Below are 27,580 nucleotides of genomic sequence, written 5' to 3' on the forward strand. Positions count from 1 at the left end.
CTTTTCGCAAATGTGGCAATTCGTAAAAATGGCGATTCGCAAAAGTGACATTTCGTTAAAATAACAGTTCGAATAAATGCAATTCGAAAAAATGACAATTCGCAAAAATGACTTTTCGCAAAAGTGACAATTCGTCAAAACGGCAATTCGCAAAAATGATATTTCGTAAAAATGACGTTTCGTTAAAATGACAGTTCGTAAAACTGACAATTTGCAAAAATGATATTTCTCAAAAATGACTTTTCGCAAATGTGTCAATTCGTAAAAATGATATTTCTCAAAAATGACTTTTCGCAAATGTGGCAATTCGTAAAAATGGAGATTCGCAAAAGTGACATTTCGTTAAAATAAAAGTTCGAATAAATGCAATTCGTTAAAATGACATTTGGGGAATAATCATGCGCCTCGCTTAGTGTACATTTCCAAAAATACATGGGTTAGTGTACATTTTTAAAAATGCATAGACAAATTTTGGTATAAAAAGGGCCAGACAATCAACAGCAAGTCAGTCAATTGCTGCATCATTGCTGCAAGTTCAAGACTTTAGGAATAAATAAATAACAAAATATTTTTAAAAATACAACTTTATTGTACAAATTCCAAACTCAACAAATGTATAAAAAAATCAAGAAATGCAATACAGTTAAAACCGAGGTAAAAACTTAACAATAAATTAAAAATAATTCCTTAAGATTACAATCTTCAAGATACCATCTTCTCTTTAACAGTCTCATCGCCAGCAATCATCTTCTTCTTCTTCGCATAAATATCCTCAATTTCCCCCATTGTCTTACCCCTAGTCTCAGGCAAAAAGAAAACAATAAAGAATGTCCCCAACAATGAGACAACAGCGTAGAAGCAAAATATTCCATGCTTGCCCATTATTTTCGACATGTCTGGATACGCCTTGACGGAAACAAAACTAAAAATGTAAGCGATGCATGTTGTGAATCCGGAGAGAACGTCCTTGACCTTGGACGGGTAGAGCTCGCCCACCATGGCGAAAGGCAGGACCAGGAAGCCGAGGGTACTCATGAATATGTACGCAATGAGGCATATCACTGGTAAGAGGTTTTCATCAGAGGCCACGTAACCGCGATCGTGGAGGAACAAGTACAGCGAGAGACTGCCAATCGAGAGGGTCATTCCAGTGCCGGAGAGGATCGACAGTGGTCGACGGCCCACGCGGCGCGACAACCAGGCAACTGAGATCGCACCAATGAGGCGCGTCAAGCCAATTAGAATTGCATTCAGGTGATTGTCGATTTTCACCCCCGAGTCTTTGGAGATTTGCACTGCGTAGTAGACGACGGCGAATATGCCCGAGAATTGTTGGAAGAAGAAGTAGCCGAGGAGAATGAATGAGGGGATGAGGGCGGAGCGACGGAGGATGTGCTTCAGTAGGTTCTTCTTCTTCTTGTGATGCTTCACCTGCAGGAAAAAAAATAGTTAGGCTTCGCATTCATATACTGAAAACCATAGTGTTTACTATTTTTTTTTAAGTTATGCTCATCGTGAGGTGTTAAAATAACAGCTGAATGGATTAAAATAATCTGCAACAGTTGAAAACCCTCTAGGATTAAATTAACACCAGAAAGAAATATCATTTTTACGAATTGTCATTTTTACAAATCGTTATTGTTCCGAAATATCATTTTTACGAATTGTCATTTTTACAAATCGTTATTGTTCCGAAATATCATTCTTACGAATTGTCATTTTTACAAATCGTTATTGTTCCGAAATATCATTTTTACGAATTGTCATTTTTACAAATCGTTATTGTTCCGAAATGTCATTCTTACGAATTGTCATTTTTACAAATCGTTATTGTTCCGAAATATCATTTTTACAAATCGTTATTGTTCCGAAATGTCATTTTTACGAATTGTCATTTTTACAAATCGTTAATTTTTCCGAAATGTCATCTTTACAAATCGTTATTGTTCCGAAATGTCATTTTTACAAATCGTTATTGTTCCGAAATGTCATTTTTACGAATTGTCAGTTTTACAAATCGTTATTGCTCCGAAATGTCATTTTAACGAATTGTCATTTTTACAAATCGTTAATTTTTCCGAAATGTCATTCTTTCGAATTTTCATTAATATGAAATGGGGCGCATGATTATTCCCCAAATGTCATTTTTCCGAAATGTCATTTTGCCGAACTGCACTTTTGCGAATTGTCATTTTTGCGAATCGACATTTTTACGAATTGTCACTTTTGCGAATCGACATTTTTACGAATTGTCACTTTTGCGAATCGACATTTTTACGAAATGTCATTTTTGCGCAAAGCCATTTTTGCGAAAAGTAATTTTTACGAATTGTCGTTTTTGCGAATTGTCATTTTTGCGAAAAGCTATTTTTGCGAAATTTCATTTTTGAGAAATGTCATTTATGCGAATTGTCACTTTTGCTAATCGCCATTTTTACGAATTGTCACTTTTCCGAAAAGTCATTTTTGCGAATTGACATTTTTGCGAAAAATACAATAGTGAATCTATATATACTACAAGTTTACTATTGTATTTTTCGCAAAAATGACAATTCGCAAAAATGACTTTTCGCAAAAGTGACAATTCGCATAAATGACATTTCTCAAAAATGAAATTTCGCAAAAATGACAATTCGCAAAAATAGCTTTTCGCAAAAATGACAATTCGCAAAAACGACAATTCGTAAAAATTACTTTTCGCAAAAATGGCTATTCTCAAAAATGACATTTCGTAAAAATGTCGATTCGCAAAAGTGACAATTCGTAAAAATGGCGATTCGTAAAAATGTCGATTCGGAAAAGTGACAATTCGTAAAAATGGCGATTCGCAAAAATGACAATTCGCAAAAGTGACAATTCGCATAAATGACATTTCTCAAAAATGAAATTTCGCAAAAATGACAATTCGCAAAAATAGCTTTTCGCAAAAATGACAATTCGCAAAAACGACAATTCGTAAAAATTACTTTTCGCAAAAATGGCTATTCTCAAAAATGACATTTCGTAAAAATGTCGATTCGCAAAAGTGACAATTCGTAAAAATGGCGATTCGTAAAAATGTCGATTCGGAAAAGTGACAATTCGTAAAAATGGCGATTCGCAAAAATGAAAATTCGTAAAAATGACTTCGCAAAAAATACTATTCGCAAAAATGGCTTTTCGCAAAAATGACTATTCGTGAAAATGACATTTCGCAAAAATGACTATTCGCAAAAGTGCAGTTCGGTAAAATGACATTTCGGAAAAATGACATTTGGGGAATAATCATGCGTCCCATATGAAATGTCACTTTTGCGAAAAGCCATTTTTACGAATTGTCATTTATGCGAACTGACATTTTTTCGAATTGTCATTTTTACGAAATGTCACTGTTACGAATTGTCAGTTTTACGAATATTGCTATAGTAAATCTATAATATGCATACACAAGTTTACTATAGAAATTTTCGCAAAAATAACAATTTGCAATAGTGACATTTCGTAAAAATAACAATTCGCAAAAATGACAATTCAAAAAAAATGACTTCGCAAAAGTGACAATTCGTAAAAATGTCGATTCGCAAAAATGCAAATTCGTAACAGTGACATTTCGTAAAAATGACATTTCGGAACAATAACTATTTTTTTAAAATGACAATTCGCAAACATCACTATTCGCAAAAATGGCGATTCGCAAAAGTGACATTTCGTAAAAATGACAATTGGAAAAAATGACATTTCGGAAAAAGAACAATTCGTAAAAATGACAATTCGTAAAAATGATATTTCGCAAAAGTGGCAATTCGTAAAAATGAAGATTCGCAAAAATGACATTTCGTTAAAGTAACAGCTCGGATAAATGCAATTCGATACCTTTCTTCATGTTTTATATAATAATTAAAACTTGCTACTTTGTTACTCCAACTTCTAAAATTCTTCTTTAAGTCAATTTTTTTTAATAATTTTTGAAATAGTTCTTTGTGAATTTTCAATTTCTTTTGTTTACAATTCAATTTTACCTAAATTTTCGATTATTTTGGCATTTTTCAATAAAATAAATTAGAAATTAAAAACTTTAAATAATTTAAAAAAAAAATCCATTAAACTTTATTGAGAAAAATTAATTCTATATAGAATTCTTAATGAAAAAAAATGAAAAGTTGAAATTTTCAATGATTTTAATTTGAAATTCATTTTTTCAAATCAATATTTATTAGAAAAATTCTACGAGATTTCAATTATTCAACTATAATTTAAATAAATATTTTATTAAACAAATTGAATGTTTCTTAAAATTGAATTTTCATATAAAGAATTTTATCAACAAATTATTAAATAATTTGAATTCTCTTGACAAATTTTATTAACATTTTTGAAAATAATTGAATTTCGGAGAAAAATTTTATTATTTATAGGGTATATAAAGATAATTGAAATTTTTGACAAGAATTTTTGTAAATTTTTAAACATTATTAGATTTCTGCGAAGAATTTTACTATTTTTAAAGATAATTAAATTCTTGTCAAGAATGTTATATTAAAATTTGAAAATAATTGAAAATAATTTCATTAATATTTTTGAAAATAATTGAATTGCAGCAAAAAAATTTTGTTCTTTCTTAAGATAATTGAATCCTTGCGAAGAATATTATTAAAGTTTTTAAAAATAATTGAATTCCTGAAAAGAATTTTGCTATTTATAAAGATAATTGAATTCTTATTAAAAGACTTTCGTAAAAATAATTGAATTTATAGGAAGAATTTTCTTATTTACCAAAATAATTGAATTTTTAAGAAGAATTTTACTACATTTTTTTTAAATAATTGAAATCCTGTTAAGAATTTCATTATTTACGAAAGTAATTGAATTTTTGAAAAATTTTTTGAAAATAATTGAATTTTTGAGAAGAATTTTATTAAAATTTTTTAAATAATTGAATTTATGGGAAGAATTTTATTATTAACAAAAATAATTGAATTTTTTAGAAGAATTTTACTAAAATGCAATTATATTAGTGCAATTATATTTTACCTCGAATTCAGCAGCATCTTCGTCAGGAAGTGGCAATTCTTGAGGAACACCACGAAATTTCTTCAATATTCTCTCGGCTTCTGCTATTTTGCCCCTTTCACGAAGCCACACTGGCGACTCGGGCATAAATATTGCCGTCAAAACTAGAGAAACGAGGGGAAATATCGAACAAAGTAGTGCTACCATTCGCCAATTTTCCTAAAAAGAAAGAAAACTCGTTAAACAACTTAAAAATGCGACGATATTGCCTATTTTTATAATTATAATTTTTTAAAAATATTTTCTCATTTAGTATCAGAAGAAAATAGAAAGAAGTAAAGAAAGTAGTAAAATGAAAGTTGTGAAGAAAGAAGCTGAAAAAACTGAAGAAATAAGTACTAAAGAAAAGAGCTAAAAGTGGTGAAGAAAGAAGCAAAAACTAAAGAAGAAAAGAACTTAAAAAAAACTGAAGAAAGAAGTATTGAAGAAATGAGGTAAAAGTAGTGAAGAAAGAAGCAAAAACTAGTGAAGAAAAGAACAGAAATTAGTGAAGAAAGAAACAGACAAAAGGGAAGCAATAATTTTTTGAAGACAGTGAAGAAAGGAGTAGAAAGTAGTGAAGAAAGGTGCAAAAACAAGTGAAGAAATAATAAAAGAAGGGAATGAAGAAAAAACAGAAATTACTGAAGAAAGGTGCAAAAACAAGTGAAGAAATAATAAAAGAAGGGAATGAAGAAAAAAACAAAAATTACTGAAGAAAGGTGCAGAAAGTAGTGAAGAAATAATCCAAGAAGGAAGTGAAGAAAGGTGCAGGAAAAAGTGAAGAAATGAATAATGATCGAAGAAGGGAGTGAAAAAAATAGTAAGTAGTGAAGAAAGGTCCAGAAAGTAGTGAAGAAATAATCAAAGAAGAAAGTGAAGAAAAAAAAAATTAGTGAAGAAAGGTGCAGAAACAAGTGAAGAAATAACAGAAGAAGGGAGTGAAGAAAAGAACAGAAATTACTAAAGAAAGAAACATAAAGCAGTGAAGGGATTATTGTTTAGAAGGCAGTGAAGAAATAAGTAGAAAATAGTGAAGAAAGGTACAAAATAAAGTGAAGAAATAATTAAAGAAGGGAGTGAAGAAAGATGTAAAAAAAAGTTGAAGAAATTATCAAAGAAGGGAGTGAAGAAAAGAACAGAAAATAGTGAAGAAAAAACAGAAAGCAGTAATGAAGAAAGAAGCAAAAAACATTAGAGAACAAAATCCAAGTACCGGAAATATAAATCCGAAAATATAGACTATAAGAACGCCGGTGGCAATCGCGATGCTCGTCCACGTGACAACGGTGCTTCGCCATTTCGCCGACGACACTTCCGCAGCGTAGACTGTCGTTGGCACTGTCGCCAATCCAGTAGCGACACCTGATATAATTCGACCAATAATTATCTGCTCAATATTCGCCGAAAGATATATCGTTAGCCATCCGACTATAGACACTGCCGATATAATTAAAAGTGACGTTTTCCTTCCCCTTCGCATAGCAAAACTTGTAATCATACATCCAAATGGAATCGCTATTGCAGCAGCGCTCGCTGTAAATTAAATTTAATATTAAAAATTAAATTATTAAATTAAACTAATAAATTAAAAAAAAACTTATTAAACTATTAACGTTTAATGAAATAAAAAGTAAACAATTTTAATTATTTTTCGCAGAATTTTAAAAAATAATTGATATACCAATCCAGGAAGCTTGATTCTCATCAATATGAAATTCGCTGTTCGGCGATTGGAGTGGGGGAAGGGCTACTGCGCTGTAACCAAAACCCATTGACGGTCCCATAACGGACAAATTCGCCAAAGCGCACATCTGCAACTGTTAAAATCGGAAAAATTAACATTTGAAGCAAAAATTTATTTTCATTTTCGAATATAACACTGTTTTGTTAAAGTGATCTTATACTTCAAAAAATTATAAATTACATTTAAGATTGCGAGTGTCACATACATAATTGTATAATTTATATATAACATAATAAGTAGTAAGTAGTGAAGAAAGGTGCATAAAGTAGTGAAGATATTATCGAAGAAGGCAGTGAAGAAAGGAGAAGAAAGTGGTGAAGAAAGGTGCAGAAAGTAGTGAAGAAATAAACCAAGAAGGTAGTGAAGAAAGGTGCAGAAAAAAGTGAAGAAATTATTAAAGATTGGAGTGAAGAAAGGTGCCGAAATTAGTGAAGAAATAATCCACGAAGATAGTGAAGAAAGGTACAGAAAGTAGTAAAGAAATAATCCAAGTAGATAGTGAAGAAAGGTAAAGAAAGTAGTAAAGAAATAATCCAAGAAGATAGTGAAGAACGGTGCAGAAAATAATAAAGAAATTATCAAATATAGGAGTGAAGAAATAATCCAAGAAGGTAGTGAAGAAAGGATCGAAAAAGGGAGTGAAGAAAGGAACAGAAATTAGTGAAGAAAGGTGCAGAAAATAATAAAGAAATTATCAAATATAGGAGTGAAGAAAGTAGTGAAGAAATAATTCAAGAAGGTAGTGAAGAAAGAAATAAAAATTTGTGAAGAAAGGTGCAGAAAGTAGTGAAGAAATAATTCAAGAAGGTAGTGAAGAAAGAAATAAAAATTTGTGAAGAAAGGTGCAGAAAGTAGTGAAGAAATAATTCACGATATGATCTATATTACAACATAATTATTAGTAAGTAGTGAAGAAAGGTGCAGAAAGTAGTGAAGAAATTATCAAAGATGAGAGTGAAGAAAGGTACAGAAAATAGTAAAGAAATATTCCCAGAAGATAGTGAAGAAAGGTGAAGAAAAAAGTGAAGAAAGGAACAGAAAGTAGTAAAGAAATAATCCAAGAAGATAGTGAAGAAAGGTGCAGAAAAAAGTGAAGAAAGGATCGAAAAAAGGAGTGAAGAAAGAAACAGAAATTAGTGAAGAAAGGTGCAGAAAATAATAAAGAAATTATCAAAGATGGGAGTGAAGAAAGTAGTGAAGAAATAATCCAAGACGTAGTGAAGAAAGGTGCAACAAAATGAAGAAAGGATCGAAAAAGAAAGTGAAGAAAGGAACAGAAATTAGTGAAGACAGGTGCAGAAAATAATATAGAAATTATCAAAGATGGGAGTGAAGAAAAGTGCAGAACTTAGTGAAGAAAGATACAGAATGTAGTGAAGAAATAATCCAAGAAGATAGTGAAGAAAGGTGCAGGAAAAAGTGAAGAAATAAATAATGATCGAAGAAGGGAGTGTTAAAAATAGTAAGTAGTGAAGAAAGGTGCAGAAAGTAGTGAAGAAATAATCAAAGAAGAAAGTGAAGAAAGGAACTAAAATTAGTGAAGAAAGGTGCAAAAACAAGTGAAGAAATAATAAAAGAAGAGAATGAAGAAAAAAACCGAAATTACTGAAGAAAGATGCAGAAAGTAGTGAAGAAATAATCCAAGAAGGAAGTGAAGAAAGGTGCAGGAAAAAGTGAAGAAATGAATAATGATCGAAGAAGGGAGTGAAAAAAATAGTAAGTAGTGAAGAAAGGTGCAGAAAGTAGTGAAGAAATAATCAAAGAAGGGAGTGAAGAAAGGTACAGAAAGTAGTAAAGAAATATGCCAAGAAGATAGTGAAGAAAGGTGCAGAAAAAAGTGAAGAAAGGATCGAAAAAGGGAGTGAAAAAAGGAACAGAAATTAGTGAAGAAAGATGCAGAAAGTAGTGAAGAAATAATTAACGATATGTTCTATATTATAACATAATTAGTAGGAAGTAGTGAAGAAAGGTGCAGAAAGTAATAAAGAAATTATCAAAGAAGGGAGTGAAAAAGGAGTAAAAAATGTTGAAGAAAGGTGCAGAAAGTAGTGAAGAAATAATCCAAGAAGCTAGTGAAGAAAGGTGCATAAAAAAGTGAAGAAAGGATCGTAAAAAGCAGTGAAGAAAGCAACAAAAATTAGTAAAGAAAGGTGCAGAAAGTAGTAAGAAATAATCAAAGAAGAGATTGAAGAAAGGTACAGAAAAACGTGAAGAAATTATAGAAGAAGGAAGTGAAGAAAAGACCAAAAATCAGTGAAGAAAGAAACAGAAAGTAATGAAGAAAGAAGCAAAAAACATTAGAGAACAAAATCCATAGTAAAGTAAATATCAATAAAGTAAAAATTAAGTAACTAGTAAATATCAATATACTAAATATTAATATAGTAAAATTTAATAAATACTAAATATTAATATAGTAAAATTTAATAAATACTAAATATTATTATAGTAAAAATTAATAAATAGTGAATACCAAGATAGTAACTTTATCAATATACAAAATATTAATATATTAAAATTTAATAAATAGTAAATATTAATATAGTAATTATTAATAGTAGCAAAAAAATGAATAAATAGTAAATATCAAGATAGCAAATAATAAGTATAGTATATATAGAAAAGTGTCAATGACACCCTCTCTCTTTACGCGCATTCGCATCTACAATCACTCTCTGAATCAGTTATGTCATCTCTCGTATGTTTCATTTTAATTGATAATAAATATTATAAATTCAAAGAGAGCAGCACACTTTTAATAATCTGAAATACATAAATTTAAATATTGCTTTGGCGGTGAGACTGAATTTAATTACAAGATTTTTAATTGATAACCTATTGTCACACATTTGCATGTATATCGCGCATACACATTTATGGGTAATTAAAGAACATTAAAACGCTTCTTTTTTTTATCAAACTGAATTTGATTAAAGAGTTTACCGACAATCTAAGTTAGAGAGAACATGTGTCTTTGATAAAGTCAAACAAACAAATTGATGCGGCAATAAATTTCAAATTGTCTTATAAACGCGAGACAGAGAGAGGGAAAAAATTGTCCCTTTTTTTCTTTTTTGATTTTACAGGGCAATTTTAAATTATGAATAAGGATAAAGTGTATAATAGTGAAAAATGTATTTTATAACTGTTAACATTAAAATTAATTAAATGCAATAAGTGTTTTATTAATTAATTTAATGTAATAAATTTAATTAATTCATTAATTAATAGTAAGTAACTTAATTAATTAATTAAAAGTAAGCAATTAATTAAATAATTAAAATTAAGAAATTTAATTAATTAAAAGTTAGTAATTTAATTAATTAATTAAAGTAATTAACATAATTAATTAATTAATTAATAGTAAGCAATTTAAATAATTAAAAGTAAGCAACATAATTAATTAAATGTCATTAATTCAAATAATTAATTGAATGTAATTAATTTAATTAATTGATTAATTAATTAATAGTAAGCAACTTAATTAATTAATTGAAAGTAACTTAATTAATTAAAAATATGCAACATAATTAATTAATTACATGTCATTAATTTAAATCATTAATTGAATGCAATTAAATTTCTTAGAATAGGTAAAAAATGATAAATAATTACCTGATAAAATGTTCCTTTACCTTTCGATTGTCTCCTGATATCGAGATTAGATTTCATCTGTGAAAATAATAATAATATTAACACAAATCGTTAGGTTTTAATAATAAAAAAAATATTTTACATTCCTTGTACTTCAATAAAAAGAAAAATTAAATTTTTGACTCAAGATTTTTAAATTTATTAAAATACAAACATTTTTAAAAAAATAAATACGTTAACAAGGAAAATAATTAAAAATATAAACAATTACTTTTTGAATTATTTTCTTATGATATAGTAAAAAAAAAACTTGTTTGTATTAAAAAATAATTAAAAAAATTACTTTTTAAAAATGATGTTAAAAAACAATTTTAAAAATTATTATTTATAAAAAATAATTTTACAATGATGTTAAAAAATAATTTTAAAAATAATTTTTAAAAATGATGTTTTAAAAATAATTGTCAAATATAATTTTAAACATTATATTTGAAAATAGTTTTTAAAAATGATATTATAAAATTACTTTAAAAAATGATGTTTTGAAAAATAAAATATTGAAAATTTTTCTTACAAAGAATTTAAAAAGTCATTTTTAAAAATAGTGTTAAATAATAATTATGTTAAAAAAACAATTTTAAAAATAATTTAAAAATTATGTTTCAAAAATAATTTAAAAATAATTTTAAAATAATTTAAAAAATCATTTTTTCAAAATGACGTTGAAACCTACTTTTAAAACTGATTTACAAAAATAATTTTTAAAACCACTTTTAAAAATGATGTTATAAAAAATAACTTAAGAATAATATTAAAAAACAATTTTAAATATTACGTATTATTTTTTCAAACTTTTTTTTAAAATTAATTTTTAAAAAAGGTGTTAAAAAAATTATTTTAAAAAAATATAAATAAAAAATTATTTTTTGTTAAAAATTAAAAAAAAACATCTCGCCTACCTTGACCTCTTTGGATTCCATCATTTCATTCATATGAAAATACAAGATCCCTTCACTGTTTTCAATCACAAGAAAACTTTCACTTACAATTAACACTAAATTTTCCAAAAAAGATCAATTTTCAAATTTTTAATTACATTTCGCATTGAAAACAAAAATGTGGAACAACAACAAAAAAAAAGCAACTAAAAGTCCTCGAGGAAAAAAATTTTTAGGCTAATTTAACAAAATGTTAAAGTTCATACAAACTAAGCAGCTTTCAATCTTAAATCAAATTCGCAAATTTTGTTTTATTTCTTTTACTTTACGCCTCTAATCAAATATCAATTTATTATTAAATTAAAAATTCTAAATTATGAGTAAATTTTCAAAAGTGGAAAAAAATTCGAAATATTTCTGTTCGATTATCAAATTTTGTAGAAGAAAAAAACTTTTTGGAAATTTTGAAGAAACTGAGTGGCACTAATTTTTATAAAATTGTCTGAATATGAAGTTGGTTCGATTCGTAAGTAATAGGAAATAATTTTTTTTTCAATCAGATCTTATTATAATCAAAATAACGCGTTTCTTTAAAATTTCAGAAGAGTTTCTTCTGTCGAGTCTCGTTATCGACTGAATGGACGAATGATTTTCTCCCTCTCATCAACAGGGATTTGAAATCCTATAAGCAGACACTTCTTTCATGAAAGTCTGGATCATTGCATTTATAATATATCGTCTCATATTTCTCGTCATTGAAATTTTTTTTTTTTAATATATATATATATATATCTCAATTTTTGTACCAATTTGTAACTTGTACTTGAAAAAATTTCGTAAATTCCCCTCCGATGTCTGTGTGGCTCATGTTCGCGAAAGGGAAAATTTTTAAAACTGTCAAAATGTAGTTTGTTCAATTTAAAAAAAAAAATTTTCAATTTAAAAAATTTATTGTCAATTTTTTTAATTTAAAAAAAAATTTTTTAATTTAAAAAAAAAAATTTTAATTTAAAAAATAGTTATTTTTTATTTTAAATAACAATTCTTTATTTTATAATGAATAACAATTCTTCTTTTTTATAATAAATAACAATTCTTTTCTTTTATAATAAATAACAAGTATTAATAAAAATAAATAAATAATATTTAGTTATTTTTATTTTTTAACTCTTGTATTATTTATTATTTTATTATATTTATATTTTACTATTATTTTTATATTTTTTTATTTCATTATTTAACAATTTTTTTCTTCTACTGTTCATAAATCTTACTTTTACTTTGTTTAACAAAAAAAAATTCTAGTTTCCTTACAAGTTGGCGATGTTTTTAAATTAATTATTATATTAATTAATAATTTTTTTTCTTCTACTGTCCATAAAACTAAACTTTTATTTTCTTCTACGAAAGAAATTTTTAGTTCTCGACCAAATTGTCAATCAATATTAAAAAAAAATTATTGTATTAAATAATAATTTTTATTCTGTCCCTAAAAATTATTTTTACTTTTGTTTATTGTAAAAACTATACAAAAAAATTGTTTTCTAATTGTTCTCGACAATTTAAAATTAATTAATTTTTTTTCTTTAATTAATTAATTTTTTTTCTAATTGTTGTCTATGTAACAACATTTTTTCTTCTACTGTCCATAAAAAATACTTTTACTTTGTTCTACAAAAAAAAATTTTTGATTCCCGACAAAGTTGTCAATTTATATTAAATTAATTATCATATTAATTAGCAATTTAATTATTTATTATTATTATTGTTGTTATTATTATTATTATTATTTTAATTATTTATTATTATTATTTTGATTTATTATTATATTATATTATAAATTATTTTAAAAAATACTAATACTATTTTTATTTTTCATTTATTTATTTATTCAACAAAAAATTATTATTAATAAAATATTATTAGTTCAAGTATTATTAATAGATTATTCATAACTATAAATAATTTAAATATTAAAACAATAAAAAATCGATTTTTTCCTAAACTTCGATTTTTTTTCTCCAATTCAAGAGATAATGAATTTACATTGTTTTGTACAATTAAACAATTCACAGGAAAACGTTAAAATCAAGGTTGTGACTATCTAATTCCGCAAAATAGAATCATATTCACATTGTTTGGTTATCTATTTTTATCAATTGCAACAGATGCTTCTTCAAAAGATTTACAATTAATAATATACTTTACTACCGGTTTCTTAATAATAATCCGATTATAATTTTTTTTTCTCTCTTCAACTACAACAATAAGTATATTATACAATAATATACTTATCGTCGTAGTTAAAGAGAAAAAAATTTATATATAAAAAAAAATACATATAATTTGTTCTCAAAAAAAAGAAAAGTTCAAGAATCTTTAAAATTAATATTACTGTGACGGAAATAAATAAAATGATTCACGGAAGAATTTTAAAATGCACGTGCGATAGTGCAGAGTTAAAAAAAAATTGTAAGTCGCTTAATAAAGATTACATATGGCGAATGTAATATAAAAATCATGTGCAGAATTATAAAATTAAATTCTAAACAAAGAGGGTATTATCTTTTTGAGAATTAAAAATTGAGTTCGGTATATCTAGGCTTCTTTTTTTTATCTTTCATCTTTTTTTATATATATTACAAAAAATGGAGCAAAAGAATGAAAAAAAAAATATTTATATATAAAAAAAATATTTTACTGAAAAAATTTTTTTGTTCAAATTATTTCAAAAATCCATTTCAATTTCATTCAAAATTATAAAAAAAAAATCTATAATAAGAACAATGATAATAATAATAAAAATAATAATTATATTCAAATTATTAAAAATAATATTATAGTTCATTATCGTTTCCTATAAATAAATTTATATTTTTATAATTATTTAATTTTAATTATTTTAATTAATTTTTATTTATTTATTTAATTTTCTTTAGATTATAAGATTTCTCTTGTTAAGGACTTTTTTCGTCCGTCCAAATTTTAAATAAATATTATATAATTATAATTATATAAATATAATAAATATAATAATAATTTTAATAATAATAAATAAATTATAATATAATATAATATATTATATAATTATAATTAATTACAATGTTTAAAATAATATAATTATAATAAAAAAATTTTTTTAAATAAAATAAATAAATAAATAAATACAAAAAATAAAAATTCAGAATTGTAATTATAATAATTATGAATATTCAGATTTATAATTATAATAATGTAGGTATTATAATAATACATATAATAATTTGAAGAATTATTTTCAAAATTGATTTTCAAAAATAATTTTAAAAACATTTAAAAAAATAATGTCAAAAAGAATAATTTGAAAATTATGTTAAAAAACAATTTCAAAAATGATAAAAAAACTTATTTATTTAATGGTGTTAAAAAAATTTTTTTTTAAAATATTAATACTTTTTTTTAGTTCTCGACCAATTTAGTTTTTATTTTGATTTATTATATTTCATTTATTGTACATTTATTATATACTTAATTTTTTTCATCAGATAATTTATTATTATTATTAAATTAAATTATTAAATTAAATATTGTAATTAAATTTCATTCATTACAATAATTATCAATTTAAATATTTAATTACATAATGCATTAAATTTATAATTATTTATCAATTATTTTTAAAGTAGAGAAAAAATTCTGAAACTTTTATTATTTGAAAATAATGAAGAATGCACATAAACTTTGTATGCGATAGCAAAATATTTGTTTGTTTTATAATAATATAATTATTATTATTTATGTGATAAAAAAGGAAAAATATGTAAAATTATTATAAATCGAATAGTGTTTATTTTTATAACAAGGTCTTTTCTTCAATTGTGAAGATATTTTGTAATCATTGAATCATTGATATCTTAAAACAAAGACGTAATTATAAATTTTATCTACATACCAAACATATATTATATATATATGCATATAATATTTGAAGGTTATTAGCACTTTTTTTCTGTTAATTTGTTATTTTGCAACAATGTGAAATAGAAATTTTTATAAATGAATTCAATTTTAATTTTCGCAAGCTTTCCAAGTAGGGACGAGAAAAAAAATTCTTATTTATAAATTTCCGAAATTTAAGACAACGAACTTTGTAAATCATTTTCAAAAATCGTGATTAAAATTATTTAATTAAAATTATTTTACTATTCAATTTATTTCAAATTAATGCACTTGGAAAAAATTGATTTTCAAGTATTTTTCTCAAAAGTTTAAATTTAAAAAAATGAAAATTTAATTATTTTTAAAAAAAATTTTTTTAGGTCATGTTTATGTTTATTTGACAATATTAACATTAATAATTTTTCCTTCTACTGTCCATGAAATATATTTTTACTCTTTATTTTGCAACTCATTTTTATTTATATTTTAATTCAAAGAGCAAATTACTTCACATTAGGAAATAAAAAATATTTGCTTATTTATTTATTTTTAGGGGCAGAACCAAAATGATGCCTTTATTTTAAAAATTACATTCCTCTTTTTAAAAAAAAATCAAATTATTCTTTATTTGAAGAGTTTAATGAATTTTAAAAATTGAATTTGTAATTCGAAAATTAAATTATTTTAAAAATTTATTTAGGTGATTTTTATGTTTATTTAACAATATTAAAAAATACTTTTTCTTCTACTGTCCATAGAAGTTACTTTTACGATTTATTTTACACCTCATTTTTATTTATTTCGAAAATCTAATTAATTTTTACTTCGAAAATTAAATTATTTATTTATTTACAAGAGCATAACCGAAATAATGCCTACTTTTTATTTTAATAATTAAATTACTCTTTATGTCAATAATTAAATTTTTATTTCAAAATATAAATTACTCTTTGTATTAAAAATTAAATTACTCTTTATTTCAAAAATTTAAGTACTTTTCATTTTAAAAATCGAATTTTTATTCCGGAAATTAAATTACTTTTTATTTTAATAAATTAATTACTCTTTATTTCAAGAATTGAATTTTTATTTTGAAATTTAAATTACTCTTTCTTTTAGAAATTAAATTTCTTTTTTAGAAATTAAATTTCTTTTTTAAAAATTAAATTACTCTTTACTTTTAAAATAAAATTACTCTTTATTCCAAAAATTAAAAATTTATTTTCAAATTTATATTATTTTTTACCTCAAAAATTTTATTTGTTTTTAAATTTATATTGCTTTTTATTTAAAAGATTTCATGTGTTTTTAAATTTATTTATTATTTTTTTAATTCAAAAATTTAATTTGTTTTTCTTATTTTTAAAATGAAATTATTTATTTAGTTATACAAGGGCAAATTCAAAATAATATCCTTTTTAATTTTAAAAATGAAACTTCCTAATTTTTATTTTAATAATTAAATTACTTTTTACTTCAAGAAATTAAATTACATTTTACCTCAGAAATAAAAATTTCCTTTTATTTCGAAAATTAAAATAACTTCTTACTTCGATGTATAGTATCCAGTAGAATTCTTTCGTAAATTCATTTTCAGTGAACGAATTTTTCTTCTTCATTTTCTTCATGTCAGAAGAATGTTAATTACAAACGAAATTTTTAAAATTTTATTTTCTATACTCACTTAATCGCTGATTACCTCAATAAACCAATATCAGCCGGACTACTTTTTCCTTCGCATCCTCACTTCAGTCCGCGATCTGAAAAAAATTAGGAAGCATTCATTAATTATTGTGTAGAAAAAAAAATCATTTTTAATTTTTTTATACTATTTTTATTTATATATTTAATATTTATTTTTGTTTATTTTTTATATTCTATCCATTTTATTTATTTAAAAATTTTATTTTATTTAAAATTTTATTTCATTTAAAATTTTATTTCATTTTTTTTACTTGTTTTTTATAAAATGAAAATTTATCGTAAATATATAAATAAAAATATTTATAAACAAAAAATATGATTTTAAAATAAAATTTCTGAAGTTTATTTTAAGACCATATCAATATCTAGAAATAAATTTTTCCCCCTCATAATTTCTGCTAATTCCTAAACTCTTGGAAATTGGGAAATAGTTCGAAATCAACATCTTTAAAATATTGTTTTTCACAATATTATAATATTTGTCAGCACTGGCGGATCTAAGCGGATTTTCTTATGTAGAAAGAGAGAAGGGGAGATTCGATCCAGCGATATCTGTGTGATAATTAATATATATCTATATATATAAATGTAAATTATCTTAAATTCTGATATAAAGCAAAATATACGTTCAAATCTGGTGGTTTTTTTTCTCTCTTTAAACATATTTAAACAATAGAAAGTTAAAATATTTCAAAATAGTAATTATAATTTTTCTGTATTTATGAATGTTGAAAAATGTAAATATACATTAAGGAAGGAAATGTTTTGTTTGTTAAAATTATTATAGTGCACATTAAGTAAAGTGATTGTGAACAATATATATATCTATACAAATGCATAATGACGTGTACATGTACAATCCAATTTGAAAGAGCAAATTACGTATTTACGATATAACATAAAACCTGTCTTCCATAAAAGTCTGTTCAGAAGTATAGTTTTTCATTACAAGAGTCTGTGATTTTTAGAAGTAAATAAGAAAAATTTATTTTTTCCTTCCACTATTAATTTAACCTACTGTGTGTTTAGAAGAAGGTATACAAAAAAAATGGTTCTACAATGTTTATCAAATTGTATCAAACGAGAAACGGCATTTCAGGTAATTAAAAGAATTATATTGATTTGGATTATTTTTTCTTTTCGAGGTAATATTAAAAAAATAATTTACGAGAATTTTTCCTTATTTGAAAAATGTAACATTTTCTCTATTATATAATATTGTTGAGAAATATTTTTTATTTTGTAAATAAATAAATAAACAAAATAAATAAATAAATAAATAAATAAATAAATAAATAAATAAATAAATAAAATAAACAAGTAGAAAAACAAAAAAGTAAATAAGAAATAGAAAACAAATAAATAAACTTTTAAGTAAATAAAAAGGTAAAAAATTAAGTAAATAAAAAAGTAAAAAATTTAGTAAATAAAAAAGTGAAAAATTTAGTAAAAAAAAAGGAAAAAGTTAAATAAATAAACAAATATAAAATTAACAAATAAATAAAAAAATTAAATAAACAAATAAAAAAATTAAGTAAACAAGTAAATAAACAAATAAGTAAATAAGAAGTAGGAAAGAAACAAATAAATAAACTTTTAAGTAAATAAAAAAGTAACAAATTAAATAAATATATACAAATAGAAAACTAACAAACAAATAAAAAAAGTGAGTAAACAAGTAAATAAATAAATAACTTAATAAGTAGGAAAGAAACAAATAAATAAAACATTTAAGTAAATAAAAGAAAGAAAAAATTTACATAAATAAAATTTGAAAAAAATTTTTTAATAAAATTCTAAGTAAGAATTTAATTATTTTCATAAATAAAATAAAACTCATCGAAAAATTTCAATTATTTTTTTAATACTATTTTAAATTAATTAATTGAAAAATACAATTATTTTCACAAATAAAAGTTTTCCACAAGAATTCCAACTATTTTAAAATAAAATTTTCAGAATATTTATTATTATTTCGAAAAAATTAATTATTTAAAACAATGTTTTTATAAAATTCTCATGAAGAATTCAATCATTTTCAAAAATAACTGAATTCTTCACAGAAATGCAATTCTTATTAAATATTTTAATAAAATTTTTCGCAATTATTGTTATTTACGTATAAATAATTCTTCGAAAGAATTCAATTATTATTGTCGATAAATAACAAAATTATTCCCGGATATTCAATTTTATTTTGAAGCATTTTAATACAATTTTTTGCAATATTCAAATTATTTTCATATAAATAACAATATTTATCACAAGAATTCAATTATTTTTAAAAGAAATAAATTTCTTCTTGAAAATTCAATTATTTTTAAAAATTCTAATAAAATCGTTCGCAACAATTCAATTAGTTTTAAAAATAACCAAATTTTTCACAGAAATTCAATTCTTTGAAAACATTTGAATAAAATTTTTCGAAAAAAATCAATTATTTTAAATACAATTTTAATTAATTTTTTTTTGTTGTTGAAATAATTCAAATTGCAACGAATTCAATTATTTACATAAATAATTCTTCGAAAGAATTCAATTATTAAAGATAAATAAAATTATTCCCGAAAATTCAATTATTTCGAGGCATTTTAATAAAATTCTTTGCATTACTCAATTATTTTCATAAATAACAAAATTCATCACAAGAATTCAATTATTTTTAAAAGTAGGTATAATAAATTTCTTCTTGAAAATTCAATTATTTTTAAAAATTCTAATAAAATCTTTCGCTAGAATTCAATTACTTTCAAAAATAACAAAATTTTTCCTAGATATTCAATTCTTTTTTTTTTAAATTTTAATAAAATATTTCGCAATAATTCAATTATTTTCCAAAATAATAAAATTCATCGCAGGATTTCAATTATTTTTAATACCATTTCATAGGAATTGCTAAAAAAAATTCAATTATTTACAAAAATATTAGAATTTTTCACAGGAATACAATTATTTTCAAATATTTTAATAAAGTTGTTCGAAAGAAATAAATTATTTTAAATACAATTTTAATTAAACTATTTTAAAAATAATTTAATAATTCTTTAAGATTTTAATAAAATTCTTCCTAAGAATTCAATTATTTACATAAATAATTCAATTATGTCGATAAATAAGGAAAATATTCCCGAAAATTCAATTATTTTGAGGCATTTTAATAAAATTCTTCGTAAAATTCAATTATTTTCATAAATAACAATATTCATCACAAAAATTGAATTCTTGCGAACGATTATATTAGAATTTTTTAGATAATTGAATTTTTTAGAAGGCTTTTCATTACTTTTAAAAATAATTGAATTTTTGTGATGAATATTGTTATTTATAAAAATAATTGAATTTTGCAAAGCATTTTTTAAAATAATTGAATTTCAAAGACGAAATTTATTACTTTTAAAAATAATTGAATTCTTGTGATGATTATTGTAATTTATAAAAATAATTGAAATTTACAAAGAATTTGTAAAAATAATTAAATTTTTAAGACGAAATTTATTACTTTTAAAAATAATTGAATTCTTGTGATGATTATTGTAATTTATAAAAATAATTGAAATTTACAAAGAATTTGTAAAAATAATTAAATTTTTAAGACGAAATTTATTACTTTTAAAAATATTTCACTAGAATTCAATTATTTTTAAAAGTAATAAATTTCGTCTCTGAAATTCAATTATTTTAATAAAATTCTTCGTAAAATTCAATTATTTTTATAAATAACAATATTCATCACAAAAATTCAATTATTTTTAAAAGTAATGAAAAGCCTTCTTAAAAATTCAATTATTTAAAAAAATTCTAATAAAATCGTTCGCAAGAATTCAATTATTTTCAAAAATAACAAAATTATTCCCGAAAATTCAATTATTTCGAGGCATTTTAATCAAATTCTTTACAAAATTCAATTATTTTCATATAAATAACAATATTCATTACAAGAATTCAATTATTTTTAAAATTAATCAATTTCTTCTAAGAAATTCAATTATTTTTAAAATAAATAAATTTCATCTCAAAAATTCAATTATTTTTAAAATTAATAAATTTCTTCTCGGAAATTCAATTATTTTAAAAATTCTAATAAAATCGTTCTCTAGAATTCAATTACTTTAAAAAATAACAAAATTTGTCCCAAAAATTCAATTCTTTTGAAAAATTTAAATAAAATTTTTCAAACTAATTCAATTAATTTCAAAAATAATAAAATTCATCGCAGGATTTCAATTATTTTTAATACAATTTTATAGGAATTGCTAAAAAATATAATTATTCTTAAAAATTTAATTTCAATTTTTCGAAAAAGCAATTATTTGAAAAAATGTTTTTTCCAAAGTTCTTTAGAAGAATTCAATTATTTACAAAAATATTAGTATTTCCCTCAGGAATTCAATTATTTTCAAATATTTTAATAAAGTTGTGTTCGAAAGAAATCAACTATTTTAAAAATAATTTTAATTAAATTTTTTTTTTAAATAATTCAATTATTCTTTTAGATTTTAAATAAAATTCTTATCAAGAATTTAATTATTTACATAATTAATTTAATTATGTCGATACGTAATAAAATTATTTTCGAAAATTCAATTATTTTGAGGTATTTCAATTAAATTCTTTGCAAAATTCAATTATTTTCATAAATAATATAATATTCATCAGAAAAATTCAATTATTTTTTAAAAGTAATGAAAGCCTTCTTAAAAATAATAAAATAAGTAAGAATAAATAAAATAAGAATGTAAAAAATTAAGTAAAATAAACAATAATATTTAATAAATATTTATATTATAAACTAATAAAAAAATATATTTTACAGATAATTTTCAGTGTATTAGCATTAATTAATTTAGTACCAGCAGGAATGACAGTTGGATATTCTTCTATTGTTCTGCCATATTTAAATAATACACATGATATTAATTTAAAAAATCAGGAACCAACAATATTTGGTGAGAAAAATTCTCTTTCTTCAAAATTCTTCTTTCTTTAAAAAGTTGATAAAAAATTATTTCCCTTTGCAAAATTACACAGAAACAAAATTGAATAAAATAAAGTAAATAATTCGAAATTAATTTAGAAACTGCGTGAATTATATAACGAACGGAAATCAAAGGGAGATTAACAAGATTCTTTTTTCGAAATAGATAAAATGTATTTTTTAAAAATAAAATAAAAAAAAAATAAATAAATAAATAAAAAAAAATAAATAAATAAAAAATAAAAATAAAAAAAAAAAATAAATAAAAAAAAATAAATAAATAAAAATAAATAATTTCAGCCTCAATTCCATCGATATTCATGTTAATTGGTTGCGTAATAAGCATCTACACCATGACCTTTGGAAGAAGAAGGGCAATTTTAACCGGAAGTTTAACGAATATTATCGGATGGGCAGTCATAGCTTCGAGCTATAATGTACCTCAACTCTTAATAGGACGAGTGATATCAGGTTTAAATTTTCGCAACAATAATAATTATTGTTCAAAGAATTTTAATTTTTCTTTTTAAATTTAAAAAAAAAAAAAAAATTTTTTCATTTTTAATCTGACAATAATAATGATTGTTTATGTAATAAAGAGTTGAATCCGTTAAACTTGCAATAAATAAATAAATAATAGTAATAATAATCGTTAAATCAAAAAATTTTTTTTTTTTATAATTAAGAATGAAATATAAATTTAAAATAATCGTTAAGGAAAAAAACTATTAAAATAATTCGATTTCAGGATTTGCCATGGGATTGTGTACAGTTCCTGGGGTGGCATACATATCCGAAATGACAACACTTAAATTATCACCGATGCTTAATTCTTGTTCTAGTCTTTTTATATCCCTAGGAACATTATTTATTTACTTTCTTGGCTATATCATTGAGGTATGCTTGCATATTTATTATATAAGGGTTTTTAAAAATAATTCCCGAAAAATTCCGCATGATTTACATACAAGTGATGATAGAATTTCATTAAAACTCAATATTAAATTATTATAAAAATTTTTTTTTTAAATTTAAATTTAAAAATTAAAATTAATTGAAAATTATTATTCTTTTAAAATAAATAAAAATAGTTTTAAAAAAATAAAAATAGTTAAAAAAATAATAATAAAAAAATAGTTAATAAAAATAGTTTTTTTTTTTTTTTTTTTTTTTTTTTAATGTTTTAAAAATTGAATTTACACGAATTTTAATTGTATATTTTGAAAATAATTAAATTTTTATAAATTTAAATAAAAATAATTAAAAGTTATTATTATTTTGAAATAATTAAACACTCATAAAATAGTTTTAAAAATAGATTTTTTTAAAAATGTTTCAAAAACAGAATTTTTAAAAGTTTTAATTGTAAATTTGGAAAATAATTGAACTCTCATAAATTTCAACAGAAATATTTAAAAATTATTATTATTATTATTATTATTTTGAAATAAATGAAAACTTATAAAATAGTTTTAAAAATGTTTCAAAAGTAAAATTTTCAGGAATTTTAATTGTATATTTTGAAAATAATTGAATTCTTATAAATTTTAATAGAAATAATTAAAAACTTGTAAAATAGTTTAAAAAATAATTGATTTTTAAAAAAATATTTCAAAAATAGAATTTAAAGGAATTTTAATTGTAAATTTTAAAAATAATTAAATTATTATAAAAATTTAACAAAAAAATTAAACATTAACAGAATTAAAATAAGTTTTTGGAAAATGGAAATTAATGATATAGAAAAAATATAAATTAGATTTTTTAAAAATAATTGAATTCTTGTGATGAATATTGTAATTTATAAAAATAATTAAATTTCCAACAATTTTATTAAAATATTTGAAAATAATTAAATTTTTTTGAAACATTTTAATATTTTTGTAAATAATTGAATTCTTTCAAAGAATTTAAAAAAAAAATTTTTTTTAAATAATTGAATTTTTCGAGGAATTGAAATTAAATTTTTAAGAATAATCACATTTTTCTATCAATTCCTATAAAATTGTATTAAAAATAATTGAAATCCTGCGATGAATTTTATTATTTTTGCAAAAAATTGAATTATTTCGAAAAATTTTGTTATTTTTTAAAATAATTGAATTCTGTTTTTGAACGATTTTATTAGAATTTTTAAAATAAATGATTTTCTGAGAAGAAATTTATTAATTTTAAAAATAATTGAATTCTTATAATGAATATTGTTATTTGTATGAAAATAATTGAATTCTTATAATGAATATTGTTATTTATATGAAAATAATTGAATTTTGTAAAGGATTTTATTAAAATACCTCGAAATAATTGAATTTTCGGGAATAATTTTGTTATTTTTGAAAATAATTGAATTCTTGCGAACGATTTTATTAGAATTTTTAAAATAATTGAATTTTTAAGAAGGCTTTTCATTACTTTTAAAAATAATTGAATTTTACAAAGAATTTTTTAAAATAATTGAATTTTAAAGACGAAATTTATTACTTTTAAAAATAATTGAATTTTTGTGATTAACATTGTTATTTATAAAAATAATTGAATTTTGCAAAGAATTTTTTAAAATAATTGAAATTCAAAGACGAAATTTATTACTTTATAAAAATAATTGAATTCTTGTGATGAATATTGTAATTTATAAAAATAATTGAATTTTAAAGACGAAATTTATTACTTTTAAAAATAATTGAATTCTTGTGATGAATATTGTAGTTTATCAAAATAATTAAATTTTGCAATGAGTTTTATTAAAATGCCTCAAAATAATTGAATTCTTTCCATGAATTATTTATGTATATAATTGAATTCTAGGGAAGACTTTTATAAAAATTTTAAATAATAATATTGAATTATTTAAAAATAATTTAATTAAAATTGTATTGAAAATAATTGAATTCTTGCAAAGAATTGTAAAATTCTATTAAAAATAATGGAAATCCTGCGATGAATTTTATTATTTATGAAAATAATTGAATAGTTGCAAACAATTTTATTAATATTTTCAAAATAATTGAATTCCTGAGAAGAATTTTATTATTTATAAAAATAATTAAAATATTGCGAAATATTTTATTATTTTTTTAAATAATAGAATTATTGCAAAATATCTTATTAAAATGTTAAAAAAGAATTGAATTTCTGTGAATAATTTTGTTATTTTTGAAAATAATTGAATTCTTACAAACGATTTTATTAGAATTTTTTAAATAATTGAATAGACAAGAAGAAATTTATTACTTTTAAAAATAATTGAATTCTTTTGATATATTCATCACAAGATTTCGAAATTTTTTTTAAAAATATTTGAAAATAATTGAATTCTCATAAATTTTAACAAAAATTAAATTAACAGAATTGAAATAAATTTTAGAAAATAGAAATTAACAGAATTGTAATAAATTTTAGAAAATTGAAATGAATATAAATTAGCTTTCAAAAATATTTGAAACTCGGTTTTTTATAAAATTTTATCAAAAGCCATTTGCTGCTAAATGGAAAGTCGGTAAAATACGAATTTTTTTAAAAACAAAAATACTTTTTACTTAAAAATAATAATTTCTTTTAGAAAGAAATTTTTCGTCCCTCTTTCAAGGGCAATTTTGATTACAAACGAAAATTAAAAAAACTCCGCCAACTTTAGGCTCTCGATCGAAGCTTTCCCTCGATCGGATGGAATCGAAATCCCCACAAGATTCTCACACGATTCCATGAATGAAAATCAATGTCCAAGTTCTCCATAACATATTCTTTAATCCTTTTTTTCTCTTTCTTTTTACAGGGGAATTGGCGACTCATTGCCTGCTTTCCTGTTTTCGTCTCAGTTGTCTCGACTCTTTTAACTGTTATTTATCTTCCCGAGAGTCCCCGTTGGCTCTTGATTCAAAATCAAGAGAAAAAAGCCAAGGAATGCCTCCTTCGATTACGTGGCCTAAAGACTGATTCAATTCAATTCAAAACTGAATTCACTAATATGATTATTTACAATGAATCGAAATATGGTAAAAATAAAAGTTGCAATTCATTATTAGCGAATAGTAATGAAGAAATGAATATCTTTCAAAACTCATGGTCGAATGTAAAATATTTTTTTTCGATATTCAAAATATCCGAAGTTTGGAAACCATTTGTAATTCTTAATACTTTTTTCTTCTTTCAACAATTTTGTGGAATTTACGTTGTCAATGCTTATGCCGTGAAATTAATATCGAACAATGGAATAACTCAGGATCCATTTCAAGTGGCTGTGATGCTGGGAATTTTGCAAATTTGCGGTGAACTCGGACAAATATTGACAAGTTCAAGGTTTAATATTTTTCACTCACCTGGAAAAAAAATAAATATTTTATAATAATTATTATTTTGGGATTAATTTTCTAATTACTACAGATTGGGTCGTAGGAAGACGGCAATTATTTCAGGAATTGGAATGACAATCTCGATAACGACTCTTGGTGTTTATAATCAATTCCTTCTCTCTGATAAATTATCCGGAATTCCCTTGGCTTGTATTTCAATTTTTGTGGTAATTAAAAAGCATTATTTACAAAAAAAATTAATTTAAAAAAACGTTTTAACAATAAGCAACATCCTTGAATTTGGCGTCGACGCTCAGTGTCGAAAATTGTTTTTTTAGAAAACCAAAAAGAATAAAATAACATTTTCGAAGTTATTAGATCAAAAATGTATAAAATTTTAACACTAAAATTTACAAACGAGTTTTTGACGCTGAGCGTCGACGCTAAATTCAGGGACATAAAAACAAAGTATTTAAATTAAAACAATAATTTTTCTCCGCAGACTTTGGGAACTTTTGGTTTTGTCAATTTGCCATGGTCAATGATTGGCGAACTCTATCCAACGAGATATGTTCATATTTTAGGACCCGTAACGACATGTTTCTGTGGATTATTTAATTTTTGTACAATTTATTTATATCCTACACTCGATAAAATAAGTTCGATTATGTCCATTTATTTTTATAGTTTTTGCTCTTTGTGCGCGACAATTTTTATTATTTTCGCATTACCGGAAACTGTGGGTAAATCGAAAGCGGAAATCGAAAGACGATTTAAGAAACAAAATAAAAGGAATAATAATGATAATTTAACGATGGAATAATATTTGAATAAACGATATTTCTACTAAAAAATTCAAGTGTAAAAAATTTTGACCCTACAAGAATAAAAAAGACTACAGACCTCGAATCTTATTAACAATTTTTTTTAAACGAATTTTTAAATCTTCTTAAGTTATAAGACAACTTATTCTTACAGTGTAGCAAAATATTAGGACTGCAGATCAAAAAATAAATTTGAACTGAGAAAATAAAAATAGTCCCAAAAATTTTACAATAAAATTCATAGGCAAATACAAACCATTTCCAGTGAGATACGAAAAAAAATAATAAATTAACAAATAACTTAAAAAAAAAAAAAAAAAAAAAAAAAAAAAGTTGACTTACTGTCAAAAAATGTTAAAGAAAACGAAAATAAAAATCTCTATCATTCAGGATCCTGTAGGGCTCGATCCCTACTACAACTCAGGTGACTTCCAGACGACAGAAATTAGAAGAAATTGAAAAAAAAAATTTTTAAGGCGATTTTAAGCGAATTTCGATTGTCTGATGGCGTACGGGTGGGGGTGCTACCACTTTAAAACGAAAATAAAAATCTCTATCATTCA

The 27,580-nt window shown here is 22.5% G+C and overlaps 3 protein-coding genes across 4 annotated transcripts in view; 1 reads left to right on the plus strand and 2 right to left on the minus strand.

Annotated features, from left to right (window-relative positions):
• LOC122512548 (golgin subfamily A member 6-like protein 1) overlaps positions 1-27,580 on the minus strand; it is a 114,084-nt gene that overhangs the window by 76,897 nt on the left and 9,607 nt on the right. The window contains exon 2 of the mRNA XM_043628446.1: positions 16,910-16,985. The gene's annotated coding sequence lies outside the window, so the exon portion shown is untranslated. The remainder of the gene's footprint in view (positions 1-16,909; positions 16,986-27,580) is intronic.
• On the minus strand, positions 580-11,927 carry LOC122512038 (facilitated trehalose transporter Tret1-2 homolog). 2 transcript variants are annotated; one of them, XM_043627658.1, is made up of 6 exons: positions 11,329-11,927; positions 10,411-10,447; positions 6,713-6,848; positions 6,245-6,564; positions 5,011-5,208; positions 580-1,431 (listed from the first exon to the last, which is right to left on the minus strand). In XM_043627658.1, the coding sequence occupies exons 3-6, from the start codon at positions 6,840-6,842 to the stop codon at positions 703-705; spliced, it is 1,377 nt and encodes a 458-aa protein (XP_043483593.1). In that variant the 5' UTR covers positions 6,843-6,848; positions 10,411-10,447; positions 11,329-11,927; the 3' UTR covers positions 580-702. The 2 variants fall into 2 exon arrangements, with proteins under 2 accessions (XP_043483593.1, XP_043483588.1); XM_043627653.1 differs by having other exon boundaries at positions 10,391-10,447.
• On the plus strand, positions 17,536-27,047 carry LOC122512030 (facilitated trehalose transporter Tret1-like). Its single transcript, XM_043627640.1, has 7 exons — positions 17,536-18,028; positions 21,743-21,875; positions 22,205-22,375; positions 22,653-22,801; positions 25,677-26,200; positions 26,285-26,420; positions 26,696-27,047. The coding sequence occupies exons 1-7, from the start codon at positions 17,978-17,980 to the stop codon at positions 27,014-27,016; spliced, it is 1,485 nt and encodes a 494-aa protein (XP_043483575.1). The 5' UTR covers positions 17,536-17,977; the 3' UTR covers positions 27,017-27,047.

The sequence above is a fragment of the Leptopilina heterotoma genome, unplaced genomic scaffold (assembly GCF_015476425.1).
Source record: "Leptopilina heterotoma isolate Lh14 unplaced genomic scaffold, ASM1547642v1 Lhet_123, whole genome shotgun sequence".
Lineage (NCBI taxonomy): Eukaryota > Metazoa > Arthropoda > Insecta > Hymenoptera > Figitidae > Leptopilina > Leptopilina heterotoma.

Coding starts and splice junctions, on each gene's coding strand:
- LOC122512038 (XM_043627653.1), bottom strand. CDS start 11,361: ATGAATGAAATGATGGAATCCAAAGAGGTCAAG. Junction 10,448..11,328: donor TGGAATCCAAAGAGGTCAAG/GTAGGCGAGATG, acceptor TTATTTTCACAG/ATGAAATCTAATCTCGATAT. Junction 6,849..10,390: donor GTAAAGGAACATTTTATCAG/GTAATTATTTAT, acceptor CGATTTTAACAG/TTGCAGATGTGCGCTTTGGC.
- LOC122512030 (XM_043627640.1), top strand. CDS start 17,978: ATGGTTCTACAATGTTTATCAAATTGTATCAAACGAGAAACGGCATTT. Junction 22,376..22,652: donor AATAGGACGAGTGATATCAG/GTTTAAATTTTC, acceptor ATTCGATTTCAG/GATTTGCCATGGGATTGTGT. Junction 22,802..25,676: donor TTCTTGGCTATATCATTGAG/GTATGCTTGCAT, acceptor TTCTTTTTACAG/GGGAATTGGCGACTCATTGC.